The following is a 17,468-nucleotide window of genomic DNA, read 5'->3' on the forward strand; positions in this document are numbered from 1 at the left end:
CCAGACCGAGAGGGAATGCGCGCCAAAATTAACGCCTAAGATTGCTTTGAAATCTCCGAGGTCGCGTTCGATCCAGGTGGATAACCCATGTGTGGGATTGCACAGAGACCACGATGAAGATCACCACTATATCTATATTAAAAGAATTTTTGGCCCTCAAGGTCCTATAGAGATCTAATAAAGCATAAGAAGAAGAATTTACATAAGAATTGGAGACAGGCCATAAAATCCAATAATAATCCAACATTTGGGGCTATTATTAATAGGGCATTAGAGCCCACGACTGTATTCCTTTTTGTATTCAATCAGAAGTGTGGGGGACATATTTCAAGGGTCTGTTTGCTACTCCTAGGGAAATGTCCACAATTGAGGTAACTGAACCAGCTGGTCCTCTCCTGAGGTGACGTCCTCTCAAGTTGAGGGTTTGATCTGCTGCCTTTGCTTTGGGAAAGCTCCAGGAGGAGATCTTATCCCAAATAAAGTATTCAAGTTAAGTCCATATTGGTGGGCAGATATCTTTTCACAGATAATGCTTCTGAGGTTATCCCAAATTTTGGAGGTACATGTTCTAATTTTTAAGAAGGATCAGTGTCCAGACACAAGCCATAACCGGGAGACTGGAATTGGCGCCGCACTGCAGGACACGTTCGTGAGGAGCTCTCTAGCGAACGATCCTGAATCAGGTGATTGGACAGCCCCCGACCCTGGGGACTGAAGGGGAAGCCTTGGCAAAGCCCCCCCCCCCAGCAGGTGGCTTGACAGGAGACAGTGGTCTGAGTGGCGGTTTGGTCCACAGGTCTCCAGTCGCCACGAAGCTCCTTCACTGAGATTGCCTGGATCACTATCTTGGACAAGAGGTGACTTCCGGACTGTTTTCAAACTTCTCTGTTTATCTGCATCTTTGTAGCCTAATTTCTTGCCTCTACAAGAACTGAACGTTTAAACTTCTGATTTGCTTTGCTTATGGATTTATAACTCGAGCATAAGTTTCATTAAGGGGGAGAAACTCAGATGGTTGCAGAAAAGGGGGAAGAGGGAGAGGCTACCCCCTTTACCTCACCTCTCGGCTTTTAAATTTCTCCAGTGATATTTTATGTAAATTGAAGAAGTCGCCCCCGTGCTGGATGTGTGTGCTTTTGTTAGGAAGTTATTGATTTATTAGAGAAGGGGTGAGAGAAGGGTTTTTAGGGCATGCCCAGCTCTTCTCCTGCCGAAGATTGGTATTTCTGCATTTTTTGTCTGGTGGTGTTAATTTTCAACAGTTACACTGTTACAATCTCAGAAGAGCTGCCTTCCTTGCTGTGGTAAAGCATCAGGTCCTGATGGTCTACCAGCAGAATATTACAAAACTTTTGAAGATTGTTTAACTCTCCCCTACAAGCTGCTGTTAGACAAAATAGGAGATGAAGGTAAGATGCCACCTTCCTGGCAAGAAGCCTGCATTTTGCTGATTCCTAAAGAGGCAAAAGACTTAAAAGAGATTAAAAATTACAGACCAATTTCTTTGTTAAACGTGGACTATAAGATTTTTGTGGAAATTATCCATCCAGATCAAGCAGGTTTCCTTCCCAAAAGACATCTGAGCGATAATGTGAGAGTTATATGCAACATCTTGAAGCCCACCCTGATAAACAAATGCGGAGAAGGCCTTTCTTAATTGGCAATTTATGCTGCAACAATTAGAGTTTATGAACTTCTTATTCCTTAAGAATATTCGAGCTATCTATTCCCAGCAAAAAGCAAAAGTTGTAATAAATGGAGATTTAACGGATTCTAAAGGTACAAGACAAGGCGTCCTTTGTCCCCCTTACTATTTATTCTTACGCTGAAAACACTGAACAATCATATCAGAGAAGACTCTAATATAAAGGGACTTTCGTTTAGAGGTGACTTTACATTGAGAGCATTTGCTGATGATACGGTCTTCGTCTTAGAACAACCGGCTGACTTCATTAAACATCTGGTGTCGAATCTTAAGCAATTTGGAGAAGTGGCAGATATGAAGATTAATTACCAGAAAACAAACTTTCTAACAAAAAATATGACTATTGATCAAATTAAGAGCTTTCAACAAGAATCAGAATTTGCATATGAGAAGAAAGTCAAATACTTGGGTATTCAACTTACTAATGAAGTAAGTACCTTATATAAAGAGAACTATGAAAAACTAATTAAAGAAATAAAAAGATTTGGAAACATGGAAAGACTTGAGTATTTCGTTGATAGGAACAATTAATCAGGCGTTATATACCATCTATAAAACATTTTATAAATATTTTCTTTAAAGGTAATAGCTCTGGTAAGTTTTATATGTGATTTCCACAATGTGGAACAGCAAAAATTAAAATGAACATACTGCCAAGGATGTTTTTTCTTTTCCAAACTATTCCTATAGTGTTACCAAAGGTGTTCTTTCAAGAGCTAAATAAACTACTAGTTTTATTTGGCAGAACAAAAAAACCAAGAATCAAGTTGAAAGCGCTTCAAGACTCCAAAGAAAGGGCAGGATTTGCCCTTCCTGACTGGCAATTATACTATAAAGCCTGTGCACTAACATGGGCGAGAGGCTGGATACTATTAAAAAATAGGAGATTGTCATGATTTTGTTAAGGGATGGCTTTTGTACCTGTGGTACCAGAAAACAGATACTCAAAAACGTTTCAACACTCATTTAATTAGAAGGTTTAATTAGTCAGGTGTGGTCTGGTTAAAACCACAAATTTACAACAAGGTCCCTAAGTGGGTCTCACCAACTGAAGCTTTTATTCAACCAACATTACTGTCATCAAATATGATACTTACATATGAAGAACAGTGAAAGACTAATGACGAACTGAAAACACAAGAAAAGTTATTGACCTACAATGTTACTCTCGACTGGTGGACCAGGCTTCAACTAGAGTCAAGATATGCTAGAGACAAAGTAACAGGATTTATTACTGATCAACAAGGTTTTGATAAAATTATTTTGGGTCCACACCAACATCGAATAAAGAGAATTTATTCAATGCTTCTTCAAATAAAGCTACAAGAAGAAGAAGTGAAAGGTACCATGATAAAGTGGGCACAAAATTTGGGCCATAATATTAATATAGGGGTGCGGGAAACATTGTGGAAATCACATATAAAACTTACCAGAGCTATTACCTTTAAAGAAAATATTTATAAAATGTTTTATAGATGGTATATAACGCCTGATAAACTGTCTAAAATGTATTCTACTGTATCTAACAAGTGTTGGAAATGTATTTCCCATGTTGGCATGTTTTATCATGTGTGGGGGACATGTGGGATGATGAAAAAGTATTGGATTACGGTACATGATATGTTACAAATGAAGGGAAAAGACACAGAATCACTTCAATTCATAAAGCAGAACATTTTTTAGAGAAATACGCTGGCAAAGATAAGAAAAATAAAGGAGAAGAACACAATTCTACTAATTAATTTATTTTCTCTCTCTTTTTTCAATTGCCAAGCCAAATAATTTCCCGTCTTGTTTGCCCCTTCAAACGATTTCTGTTGAAGTCTTTTCAGATTCCATTCCACTTCTTTATTTAAAAATGTCTCAATTGAGTTTGTAATATTGAAATTTCCCTTAGAATTTTCTTTTTCCCTGGTCTTTTTCTCAACTTCCCTTCTTTTTTCTTTATTTCATTTTGAATGTCCAATAATTGTTTTTCTTTTTTTCTTTTGTCTTTATTATTCAAAGTAATCAACACCCCTCTCATTACTGCTTTGTAAGCATCCCAGACCATATGAAAATCTATATCTTCTTTATCATTCACTTGGAAAAAAGCTTTAGTTTCTTTTTCTAGAAATGTCACTGTTTCTTTGTTCTGTAGCAAATCTTCATTCAATCTCCATCTTCTCGATTTCTTGGACAATTTTTAAATCCACATTATTGGGTTGTGATTGGCCCCAATTTTAGGTATTTTATTTATTTATTTATTATTTATTACGTTCGACTTATATCCCGCCCTCTCCGCAAGCGGACTCAGGTAAAATCTCTATCTTCCTTGTAATTAAACTTAAGTCCTTAGTTCCCCACAGCATGTCAATTCTAGAAAAAGTTTTATGTCTTGCAGAAAAAAAAGTATTGTCCCGCACTTCAGGGTTAAATTTCCTCCATATATCTTCTAAATTTTCTTGTTTAACCAATTCAAAGAAAGACTTTGGCAATCTCCCTTCTTTCCCATCCTTTTTTCCCCTCCAGATCTGTCCAATGAATTCTCAACTGTTCCATTAAAGTCTCCCATTAACAATACTTGGTCGTAAGTCAACTCATCTAACTGTTGTGTAATGTCTTTTAAAAAAACATTCTTTGCACCTTTAGGCGCATATAGTCCCAATAACGTTTTTTCCCATTCAATATTATCTGCTACAAATCTTCCATCTTTATCTTTAAATACTAATTTTGGCTCCAATTCTTGTTTAATATATGAAACTACTCCCCTTTTCTTCTGTTCAGCTAATGAAAAAAACTCCATTCCCAATTGTTTGTTCCATAAAAATTTGTAATCCTTCTGTTTAATGTGTACTTCTTGCAAACAAATTATATTACAATTTTGTTTCTTAATCCAATGAAATGTTGCTCTTCTTTTTTGTGGTGAATTTAGTCCATTAACATTCCAAGACAATAATTTGTAATCCATCACGGTGCAAATTCCTTATTTTCTACAAAAAATCTACTCAACTCCAGAGCATTCGTGATTGTGACTCTCTTCCCCTGGAGTTCAAAGCTCAAACCTTCAGGTATTATCCATCTGAACCTTGTGCCATTGTCTCTCAATTTATATGTCAACTTTTTGTATGTTCTCCTATCATTTATCACTTGTCTTGGCAGCTCCTTCATGATTCTCACTTTGCTGCCTCCCACTATCAGTGTCTTTTCAAAGTTTTTATTCATGATCCTTCCCACCATTTCCTTTGTCATATATCTTATGACAACATCTCTTGGTAGGTTATTTTTCTTGGCAAAAAGTGAATTCACTCTATACATGTAGTCATACATATTTTTGGTCTCATCAGGGTCTTCCTCTAAAAATTCTGCAATTATTTTTATTATATATCCTTTCAGATCACCATTCTCTACTTCTGGTACTCCTCTCAGACGTATCTGAGTTTCCATTAATTTGCAGTCGTGGATTGTCACTTTTTCTTGAATTTTCAACAAGGTGGTATCATATACTTTCATTTTCACTTCCACCTCCTGCACTTTCTTAGCTGTTTCCCCAGTTCCTTTTTTGAGATCTTCCATTTCTTTTTTAATCTCTGTAATAATTTCTTCCTTTGATTCATCTTTCATTTTCCTAACTCCTTTCATTATCCTGGCTTCCACGGCATCCAATTGGTCCTGCATTTTCTCTAATGAAAGAGCCCTTTGTCGGGTCTGTTTGGGTTAAGACATTTAGGCAAAGAAAAAAAAAATACCAAAAATTTTGGTCTCACAGATTACAAATGTAGCTATCACATTCAAAAGATCTAAATTTACTCTTTATAATGAACTTTATTCCATCTTCCTCTGAGCTTCCTAGGCCAAGATATAAATTTTAAAAAAAATTTTAAACCCTAAAAAAAGACGAAATTTTTGACCTCACCAATTTTTAATCTGATAGTCAGATTCAAGAGATTAGGACTTGCCCTTTCTAGCAAGCCCAATTTCGCTGGTTTCTGAGCCCCCAAAGTCCAGATATTTACTAAAAGTCTTTAACATTTCCAAAATGGCGGCCGCGACTTTTTACTCCTTCTTCAAATTTTCCTTTTAAAGCTTCCCTAGGAGCCCACAAATAATGTGACCAATACTACTTGTCGTCTTACCCTTTTTCCAGTTGATTCTGACAATTTTTAATGTCCCAGATTCTTTTAAAAATGATGTTTTAAATTTAGCCTACCATCAACGGCTGCCGATGTTTCTCTATGGTATATTTTGCTAGAGTAGTTTTTCTTCTTACTGCTTCCTGTTTTTGTCACCATCAACTCCCAAGAAGATCTCACGATACTTGATGTACTTCCTGTCTTGCTCAGATGTGCTGCAGGTCTGTTCCAGTGTGACAATGTTGCTTTTACTTCCAAACCGCAAGTAGACAAAACAATAAATTCCTTCTCACTTTTTAGCAGTTTTTAGCACTGTCCTTTATATTTATAAAATCCAAACTTCACCCCTTCCTTCTTCTTCTTCTTCCAAGCTTTCTATAGTTCCTTTTCCCACCTTTTAATTTTGTCCCTTTAAGCTATAAATAGCTCCGGAGTGAAAAAAAAAACCTTCTGTACCTTTTCTTCCAATTATCCAAGTTTCCACTGGTCTTTCAAAGCTTTAGATGTTTAGAAATGTCCAAGAAGGTTAGGATCCTGACGAACTTATGTCAAATAAATGACTCTGGGCACTTCTGCAGACGATGACTATGCAACTTCCCGAGACCCCTCAAAGCCTCAAGAAAGACCCTCTCCAGGGCTCCCTTTAAGCCAAGGTAAATTTCTTTTCAAAGTTTCTGTGCATGTCTTGGACTCTTTCTCACTGAGAAAAGTAGGCAGTAGGCATTAATTTGCCTTCTACTACCCCGAACAGAAGTTCCAGCCTGCTCCCGTTATGAGAGACAGCTCAGCTCGGCATTTTCCTTCCCCGGAAGTCCTGGAGACAATGGTTTTGATACCATATGTCAGACTCTGTTCATTGATACTATTGCTGAATGCTGATTACTAACCACATTGATTAACTCGCATATATGCTCACTAACCTGTGTTAGTAGAATAGGAGAGGGGGGCCAAGTAGGGAATAGCCAAAGAGCAGCTTCCCAGGGACATCAAAGGTTGCTAGGCATTCTTTGAAGTGGAGAATGCCCAGCAGAATCTCACCTCCTCCCTAGAGGTAGCAAGGACATCGCCGCCGGGAAATGTAACCACTAACTGTAGAAGATAAGGGGGAGCTGTGTGAAAAGTCTCACATGCAAAAGCAGCCTTTGTTTTGGGAAGGGGGGGGGGGTAGTTGTAATTGCTTTAATGTAGAATGTTAAATACCAATGACCCAAACTGCTTGCCATCAGTTTCAATGCCTATCATGCTGAAGTAACTTTGGAGTATACAATAAATGCAACTTTGTTTCAAATAATCAAGCTTGCTTACCTTGGGAGCTTCAATGAACCTTCGCTGACACCATAGTGTAATGCTTAGGGCATCAATAGAGACTCTCACGGGGTCGATAAGACACGTCCTCATGGTACCAAGGACGATCCTCACGGTATACGTGCTCCCGATGTGGATGATAAAGCACCTCACGGTATCGAGAGTCCTCACGGTATCGAGGGTCTTCATGGTACCGATGGGAATCCTAGGAAGGTGATCTGTAATATTGCTGGTACCTATGAGGAGATGGTGATCTGGACCTAGCGATCTAGTAATAGCATTCCCGATGACGACTTCGAGATCTCTTGGCTCGGACTCGAGTGGATGGCTCTCTCGGTGTCGAGGGTTCTCTTACGAGTGGAGATGCGGGTGTCGCTATCTGTTGTTTGCTAGACGTCTGTCTACTAGGCATCGAAACTTCCCGGAAGGAGTGTGTGCCGAGAAGGTTAGCACACTGACTTCTGTGTGAATCTGGAGATTTGGTGTCAATATTTTCTGGCAAAGACCCATGAAGTGATGGGGACCGAGAATGGATATGTATGACCTCGAAAGGTACGGTATTGATGGGCGCCGAGACCTCCACTGAAGTCGGTGCTGTCTGTACCGAGGCCGTGGTGTCGACAGTCGGGTGCGATGTAGAAGTCATGGTGGGAGACTTCGAATCCGAGGACCTATGGTCCGTCTTAGATTTGGTTTTCGGTGATGTCGAAATCGAAGGATCTTTTTAGAAGTTGATTCTGTGCGATGTTTCTTTCTAGAATCGTCAGACTTTTTTGAGTGCTTCCTGGACTTAAGCTTGCTGGGAACCGAAGCCATGGAAGCTGCCGGTCGAGCCACTCCCTTTTGAGTAGATAGGGAAGATGGCAAGGTTTGGGATCCCGAAGTATGGGACATAGTAGGGCACAGTGACGACTCTAATAAATGACTTCTGAGTCTAGCCGTGCGTTTTTTTCTTCCTTGCTTTCAAACTGACTACAATGCAGCCAAGTGTCGGTACGTTGGGCCTCACCCAGACAAAAAGGCATAAAAAATGTCTGTCTGTGAATGGGATTTTTGAGGCGCACCGAACACACTTCTTGAAAGTGATTTTGTCTTTCCCTTCCATCCGCCCGGGGGGGGGGGGGAGGGGGAAGGAAAGGGACGAAGGTAGAAAGAGGGTAGAAAGATAACAAATTTTTTTTTTATAACGATACCGGTGAAGTTGAAGAAGGAGATGAAGACAAACGGTGAGGAGAAAGTGCAGGAAAACAGATGAAGATCGCAGTGAATAGAGGAGACTCAGTGAGGTAGGTGTATCCTGGGCAGCGGTAAAGAAGAAACTGGGTGGGTAAAGCGCCTCCCTCTCGTCTAGGCATGCGCAGTGGATGCCTCCTCCCCAGGACGAGAGGACGTGCGCACCAAATTAACGCTCCAAGATTGCTTTGAATTCTCCAAGGTCGGGATCGATCCTGGCGGATAACCCCATGTGTGGGACTGCACAGAGACCACGATGAAGATCCCCTAGATCCTTTTCGTACATACTACTGCTAAGACAAGTCTCCCTCATTCTATAACCATGCATTGGATTTTTCCTACCTAAATGCAGAACTTGACATTTATCCCTGTTAAAATTCATTTTATGGGTTTTAGCCCAGTTTTCCAGCCTGTACCCTGTTTCTGTCTTCTGTGTTTGCAACCCCTCCCAATTTAGTATCATCTGCAAATTTAATAAGCATTCCCTCTATTCTTTCATCCAAATCATTGATAGATGTTGAACTAAACAGGTCCCAGGACAGATCCTTGAGGCATTCCACTTGTCACGCCACTCCAAGAGGATGAGGAACCATTCATAAGCACTCTTTGGGTGCAATCTGCCCACCAGTTACAGATCCAACTAACGGTAACAGGATCCAAACCACATTTTACCAACTTGTCAACAAGGATAGTATGTGGAACCTTATCAAAAGCCTTACTGAAATCAAAATAAACAATGTCTACAGCATTTCCCTGATCCAGCAAGGTAGTCACTTTCACAAAAAAAGAGTTCAGGTTAGTCTGACATGACTTATTCTTGAGAAACCCATGCTGGCTCTTAGTAATCACATCCATTCTTTCTAAATGTTCCAGGACAAACTGTTTGATGATTTGTTCTAAAACTTTTCCAGGTATAGACGTCAAGCTGACGGGTTGGTAGTTTCTCTGATTGTCTTTTTTCCCCTTCTTGAAGATGGGGACAACATTCGCCCACCTCCAATATTCCGGCACCTATCCTGTACTCCAAGAATTCTCAAAAATAATAGCCAGAGGCTCAGAAATTACATCTGCAAGCTCTTTTAGAACCCCTGGATGCAATTAATCTGGCCCCTGCAAAACAATGCTCTTCTGCCAGGCACCTGCTAAGATCAAATGACAACAACAGACATTGAACCATCTGGCCCATAACAACAGACATAATCACAATCTAGTAAAATGACAATAACTGGTAACATAAACTCGCAGGTAAATACAGAAACAAAAATCTCAGGATACTTGGATTCTGATGTCTCTACACTATTGTGCAGGGTATGGGAAACAGGCAAGAGGAACAGGTAGGGGACTATGACCAAACAGGCTTTACTGAAACTTGGTGGGATGATACGCACAATTGGAATTTTAGGATTGAGGGGTACAACTTATTTAAAAGGGACCCTCAAATAAGGAAGGGTGGAGGCATAGCATTATATGTGAAGGAGGTATATGCTTGCGAGGAAATTTGGGAATCTGAGCATAGAAGTTCAGCTAAGAGTCTCTGGGTAAAAATAAAAAGAGTAAGAAATAATAGTGATATTATGGTTGTGGGGGGTGGTTGCTATAGATTAGATACTCGTACAATGGATTGCAAAGTTCTCAAAGGAAAGGGACACAGTGGTCATGGGAGATTTCAATTACCCATGCCGGATTCCTCGTCTGATGAAGCGTGCTTAGAGCACACGAAAGCTTATGTTCTAAATAAAACTTAGTTGGTCTTAAAGGTGCAATCGACTCCTATTTTGTTTTACTACTTCAGTCCAATACGGCTGCCTACTTGGATCTATTCAATTACCCAGACATCTGTTTGAACTCCAATTCTACTAAAAATGAAAGGTCAAAAAATTCCTGACTTGTCATGCAGTCAACTTCATTTTCCAGAAAGTGGAGAGGGAAACTATGGGTTTTGGTATCTTGGACTTGATTCTCACTGACAGTGAAGAACTGGTTGGTGAGGTGAAAGCATTGAGCACCCAGGGTAGTAGTGACCATGTAATTTTGGAATTTACACTCTTGGGGAAGGAAAAAGCTGTACACAGTGAGACATTTAGGTTGAACTTCCAGAAAGCAAATTTTGACAGATTTAAAGTTATGCTAGGTAGAATCCCATGGCCAGAAATACTTATGGAAAAGGGAGTTCAAGAGGGGTGGGAGTTTCTTAAAAGCAAAATATTGAAGGCACGATCACAAATGATTCCTATGAGAAGGAAAAATGGGAGGAGCCTAAAGAAGCCAAGGTGTCTCCATAAACAGCTTTATAAGGGCATGAGGAATAAAAAAGACTCATTTAGGAAAGGGAAGGAGGGCCTTATAACCAAGGATGAAGATAAACAGACCAACAGGGCTTGTATTTGCTCACATTTCTATCCTGCCCTGCCCAAAATGGGCTCAGGGCAGGTCATGTCAAGAAAAAAAACAATTACAGAAGATCTAAAACAACTAACTAAAACATAAAACCAAAACAGATCCCTTTGAGAGCAACGCAGGGCTGACCCACCTCAACGCAGGTGTCTCCAGCTGCTTTCTTCCAGCTCTGAGGGCCCCTGTCCAGACTCAGCTGATCCAGCCACCTGAATCCATAACAAGACTAGAATACTGGAATGTGCTCTGCCGAGATGTGCTCTTCACATCATCTCAGGGACTCCACTTGGTGCTGCTGATGGATTATTATCCTGAGCTATGCAGAGCCTGCAATATTGAGCTAGTTCTGCCACATTGGCTACCAGGCAAGCTGCCCCTTATAGCCTGAGATGCGCAGGACTGACAGTTCCTTTATTCTGTTGTCTGCACAGACTGCAGCCATCTTGAATTTCAATGAGAAAAGCCACCTTAGAAATTATGGATTTTAATTTTGGCATACTGTCAGCTTCTGGAAAGGCACACAATGCTGTGTTTTAGTCTGAGACCTGAGCCGCCCTGAGCCTGCTTCGGCGGGGAGGGCGGGATATAAATAAAATAAAATCAATCAATCAATCAATAAAATAAATATAAACATCTCAATAAATAAAAATGTCCACCATGGCTATCCCCCCGCCCTCCACTTTCCTAGCCGTCTCCTACCTGTCTTATGCAAGGCCTCTGGGTGAACTGCTGCTTGAACGGTTAAAGTGTGGAAGAGCTTCCAGAAAGAACAAGGGTAGCCTCTGAGCTCTGGCCTACTGCCCTGGCAGCCAACCCACTGGATGTGGCTGGGGAGGAAGGGTCCAGAGATCTAGAAAGAGTGAAAGGTCTATCAAACGCCATGCCTGACCACACGCAAGAAGGATAAAAGGACCTGCTGTGCAGATATGTGTGAATCAGCTCTGGGGGAAACTGGCCCTTAAAATGATGAGTCAAAAAATCATCATCATATGATTGTGCCCATTTCCATCCTTCAGGCTTTCTGACACATTTCCAATTGCCTCACACGTGTCATGGTTTAGAAAAATCGTGCCACTTTTATACTTTTGTTTACTTCAAGGAAACTCCCAGTATACTCATGGTTTTCTTGCAAGCCAGCCAGCCAGCCAGCCAGCATTTCAGACCAGGACTTGGCAATCATATGGGACTTGCCCTTCTTCAGAAGGGGGGGGGGGCGCTGCCACCCGCATCACAGAAGCAGAAGAGAACAGATTGGATTGGATTTATACCCCGCCCTTCACTACCCAAAGGAGTCTTAGAGCAGCTGACAATCTCCTTTCCCTTCCCCTCCCTACAACAGACATCCTGTGAGGCAGGTGGGGCTGAGAGAGCTCAGACAGAAACTGCTCTTGAGAGAAACAGCTCTGTTGAGAACTTGTGACTGACCCAAGGTCACACCAACAGGTCCATGTGGGGGATCCAACCCAGTTATCCCTGAAGAGAGCGTGCAAGAGAGGAGGCTCCTGGGGGTCCTAGGGCAGGGCGAGGGAGAGGTCCATTGTTTTCCCTGGAGAGCCAGAAGTGTCTTGGGTTGAGTGCACCACCAGCCTTTACCAATGCTATGTTTGAGGCTGAGACCTGGTATTGACTTACCCGCATTTTGTTGTTGACTAGATCAAGAATGGCATCGTAAGGTATTTTGTCTAATGGGAGGCTCACCAGCCACATTTGCAAAGTTTCCAATAGCTTTATCACAGGCTGACGACCAGGAAATAACTGTGAGAAACAAGATATCAGACACATCTTTAAGCTCTGTTCCCAGGACATAAGGTGGTTTAACCAAAGAAGGAACACCTTCTCCACCCAGGTTTTTGTCACAGGCTGGATGCTGCTGGGACTTTCCGCACCCCCCCCCTTCCCCAGAGCACAATGGAATATTCATTCACCTCTGAAGTTTTCTCTGATACTTCCCCTGTTTTGCTGCAAAGTTTTGGGAAAGATCACAAAAGTCTGGATTGCTGTGACTCAAGACCAATTCAGCAGAACAGATTTCTAAAAGGGACTCCAGGAGGACGACGCAGAGAGAATCAAGACAATCGACAGGATGGAACATTCCCTAAACAAACAGGATTTGGGTTGCAGAACCAGGAATTTATAGGAAGCAGGACTGGAAGCATGGCAAATGTGTCAACATGACACACAAAATGATGCCAAATTACATGGCAGGATCGAAGTCACAAGGATCTACATAGTCGTGGAGGTCACAGACCTCAAGCATGATGGTGCCAGTGCTCTCCTCTTGCCTACCCCAGCCAGGACAGCCTGACCTGGGGAGCTAAGCAGGGCTGGTTCTGGCTAGTATCTGGATGGGAGACCGCGCCCCCCCCCCCCCAGAAATATCAGGGCCACGATGTGGCAGAAGGCAATAGCGAACAACCTCTAACACCTCTTGCCTTGACAACCCTGCGGAGATGCTAGCAGTAGGGATCTATCTATTTAGTAATTCCATTTATACCCCACCCTCCCCATTGGCGGGCTCAGAACTGAAGCATGGCAAAAGTGTTTGCATGAAGCATAAAATGGCATGGGCCAGATGGGAATGAACCAGCTGAAAAACCAAAGTTCATCTTGAATTTTGGCTAGCTCATGAAGCGACGTTTCCGAACTGAAGAACCGCTACAAACTTCCATGGGGTTTTTGCTCTTCATGAAAAACAGCTGAGCAGTAGGGAATTCCCCGCTGTTCAGCTGTTTAGTTAAATGGCCCCAAACCATTTAAGCCACTGATTTCTCCTTCCCACGAAAAGTCATGGGGAACAAACAGCAGAGGTTTAAACTTTAAACGACTCACAAACTAACTCAGTTTGTGAACTGGTGTGTGGGGCTGGTGCCCATCCCTAGCCATAAGTCTGTCTTCCCACCACTGTCCTGTTGCCTGCATAGAAAAGCCTACTTGGGTCATTCGGTGTTGCCCAGTTTGTGGGAAACCAGGTGAGGGGAGCCTTTTGGACTTCATCAGACAAGCCAATCCCTAAGGTGGGGGCCACAACAGAGAAGACACAAAGCATAGAAGAAGACGACAATGACGACATTGGGTTTATATCCCACCCTCCACTCAGAGTGGCTCACAATCTCCTTTATCTTCTTTTCCCCCAACAGACACCCTGTGAAGTGGGTGGGGCTGAGAGAGCTCTTACAGAAGCTGCCCTTTCAAGGACAGTTCTGCGAGAGCTATGGCTGAGCCAAGGTCATTCCAGCAGCTGCAAGTGGAGGAGGGGGGAATCAAACCCAGTTCTCTCAGATAAGAGTCTGAGCACTTGACCACTACACCAAACTAGCTCTCTGGTGTAGAGAGGCAGTGGTTGATGTTGCCCATTTGAAAGATGTCACGTGCAGAAGGCCGTGTTCAGATGAGTGAAGCTGTTGTGGCAGAACACAGGGGGAAAGAGATGGACTCGCAGATACAAGGGTCCAAGGCCATGAAGGGCGTTGTATGTGAGAGCCAATAACTTAAACTGAGTCCAGTGCAGTCTGTCAAAGGTTTGGGCGTGTTTTTGGATGCCTCCTTGAATATGGAGGCTGGCGTTATTCCACCTGCATCCAGCTTGGCAACTGGCTCCTTTCCTGTCGCGCCCTGACCTAGTCATGGTAATCCATGCAACAGTCACCCTCAGGCTAGACTACTGTAACTCGCTTTATATTGACCTGCTCTTGAGGCTGACCCACAAACTCCAGTTGATCCAGAATGTGGCAGTGTGAGTCCTGTTGGGAACATCACAGATGGCACACACAGCCTTTGCTGCACTTCCTTCCAGTGGAGTACTGAGTCAAGCTCAAGGCCTTGAGCTGCCAGGGACTGATGTACCTATGGGATCATCTCCTCCGGTATGTCCCCAGGAGCGTGTTGTGCTCTTTGAAGCTGGTGGTCCCTGGCCCTACAGACATCCAGATGTCCTCAACCAAGGCCAGGGTCTTTTCAGTACTGGCCCCAACCTGGTGGAACTGCTGGGGACCATCAGGGCCCAGTGGGATCTTATGCAATTCTATAGGACCCGTAAGGCAGTGATGTTCTGCCAGGCTTTTCGTTGAAGGCATCCTGGCTGGCTCCCTCCTTTGCTCTCCGCACTGCCCTGCCCTGCCCCCCGAGGTGATCGGCAGTCTGAAATTGGGAAGCAGCGATGACATTCACCATCTGATTCTTTTAGTTTTGTTGTACTAGTATTATATTTTTATATATTTTGTCCCATGTTTTGATGTTCTTATCATTGTTGTACATCCCCCAGAGCGCTGCCGTAGCAGGGACAGCAGGGCGATTCACAAGTTTAATAAATAATAGTAATACGAACAACTGATCGGCAGCCAGTGAAATGACTGTAGAAAGGGAGTAACATGCACGCTCCATCCAGCTGTCCATAATAGCTAAGCTGCAGTATTCTGCACCAGCTAGAATTTCCAAATTAATTTTGAAGAGAAATCAAAGTGCGGAAACCATACTGCAAATACAGGAGAATACAGATTTAGAAAAGCAGAATCACAAGATATGAGAACAATGCAAACACATTATATAATATGTATAGAAGGATTCCTTTGTTGCAGAAGCTGGCTACTTAGAAACACACATGCTGATCTTTTGTGGAAGGGATGACAGTGAAGTAAGCACGGTGCTCTACCAGCACTGCAGTTGTGCAAAGCCACCTCTCCGCACTTCTTTGCGGGAGGGTGTCGTTCTGGCCACTGTGAAACAATCCTCCTGGAGAGGGCATTCCTAAACCTGAATGACTAAAAACTAGGATTTTGTAGCCAACCTTCCATTCTCAATAGCCAGGAGCTCAAGCAGGTGGTGGCTGAGGGAGATGGATTATCTAGTACTGATTCAGGTCTGGGTTTGGAACAGAAATGGCCTTTGCAGCCCAGACTAATCTCCGCCAGATACCGACTGGAAGAAGGAGATCCTATTGATGACACCAAGCTTGCAGCAAGTGTCACTTGGTAGTCCTAATGGGAGACAAGATACAGGGACTGTTCCAGGATCTCCCCACAGATACTGATTCTGGGCCACTGGGAAAAGGGCAACATCCCCAGCCTTAACAAAAGCTTGAAGAAAATTTCCCAGGTCCCTGTGGATGACAGGACTCGAGCTTCTGCTCCCCAAAATGGGAGAAGGCGTGTGCTGGTAAAGACAGGTTGCTTACCTGTAACTGTAGATCTTCGAGTGGTCATCTGTGCATTCACACCCATGGGATAGTGCGCCTGCGCCGATCCCCGAATCGGTACCTGAAAAGTCCGGGATTTTTCCGCGCTCGGCGCCAATGGGCATGCGCAGGCGTCCCAGTACGCATGCTCACCGGCGCGGGGATCCTGCCAGTTCCTTCCTGACCGCTGGAAGCCCCTACTGGAGGGAGACCGTCAGCGGTGGGGAAGGAGGGCGGGAAGTGTGAATGCACAGATGACCACTCGAAGATCTACAGTTACAGGTAAGCAACCTGTCTATCTTCTTCATGGGCTCTGTGCTTCACACCCATGGGAGATTAGCAAGCAAAGCATACCTGGAGGAGGGAAGACGGTCAACCTGAAGAAACAGCTTGCAGCACCGCAGTTCCCAACCGAGTCCTCTGCTGAGCATGCACGTCCAGCGCGTAATGCTTCATGAAGGCATGCGGAGAAGACCAGGTAGCAGCCTTGCAGACACCGGAAAGGGACACACATCTCAGGAATGCCGCTGACATGGCCATCGCCCTTGTGGAGTGCCCACGAACAGGTCCAAGTAAAGGCTTCTTCGCCAACAAATAACAACGTTTAATCGTCTGCGTAAGCCATTTTGAGAGCCTCTGAGACGAAATCGTGGACCCTAACTTGGGAGCAGCATATGAAACAAAAAGCCGCTTGTCTTTACGAATACCCCGTGAACGATTTAAATAAAACAGTAGAGCACGCTTAACGTCCAGCGCATACAATCTACGTTCCTCGTCCGAGGAAGGGCTAGGGTAAAACGTAGGTAACCAAACTTCTAAATTAAGGTGGAACTGAGAGACCACCTTGGGAAGAAAAGTAATGTCCGGAGCTAGGGAAACCCCAGCTTCTCGAAAAGCGAGGTAAGGATAGTCACAACGCATCGCCATGAGCTCCCCCACACGACGTGCTGATGTGATGGCAACTAGAAATGCAGTCTTCCATGACAAAAGTTGTAGGGAGCACGTTGCCATAGGTTCAAATGGATGATGAGTCAACTTGTACAAAACTAGAGTCAAGTCCCACAATTGTGGGGGGAAGACCTCGAGGGTGGATGTAGCCTGAACAAGCCTTTCAGGAACCTTTTAGACTGAGGGTGAGCAAAAACAGAGTACCCCTCCACCGAATCATGAAAAGCAGAAATAGCTGCCAGATGGACCTTGATGGAGGAGAAAACCTCATCCACTAAGGCCAATAAAAATTCAAAAATTGCTGAGAGCCCCACACTGCCAGGCGGCACAGGAGAGTCAGCCAAAAACTTTCTAAACTTCCTCCACTTCCTTCCATAAGAAGCATGGGTGGACGGCTTCCTACTGCTCAAGAAGACTTGCTGGACCCTGTTAGAAAAACCTACTGGTTGATGAACCATGCTGTCAGCTTCAGATGTGGTACGTTGTGGTGGAACACATGCCCGCCCTGAGCCGACAGCAGGTCCGGCTCCGCCGGGAACTGGTAGAAGACCCCCCTCGATAGCTGGAGCAGGATTGAGAACCAGTTCTGACGGGGCCACCA

General features: G+C 43.4%; 1 protein-coding gene across 1 annotated transcript in view; it reads right to left on the reverse strand.

The window, feature by feature from the left end:
- Positions 1-17,468, reverse strand: part of QSOX2 (quiescin sulfhydryl oxidase 2) — an 82,077-nt gene that overhangs the window by 15,419 nt on the left and 49,190 nt on the right. The window contains exons 9-10 of the mRNA XM_060250653.1: positions 12,382-12,504; positions 11,449-11,599 (exon numbers count right to left, since the gene is read on the reverse strand). Coding sequence (XP_060106636.1) covers positions 11,449-11,599; positions 12,382-12,504 — 274 coding nt within the window. The remainder of the gene's footprint in view (positions 1-11,448; positions 11,600-12,381; positions 12,505-17,468) is intronic.

This window comes from Heteronotia binoei, chromosome 12, assembly GCF_032191835.1.
Source record: "Heteronotia binoei isolate CCM8104 ecotype False Entrance Well chromosome 12, APGP_CSIRO_Hbin_v1, whole genome shotgun sequence".
NCBI classification, from domain to species: Eukaryota; Metazoa; Chordata; class Lepidosauria; order Squamata; family Gekkonidae; genus Heteronotia; species Heteronotia binoei.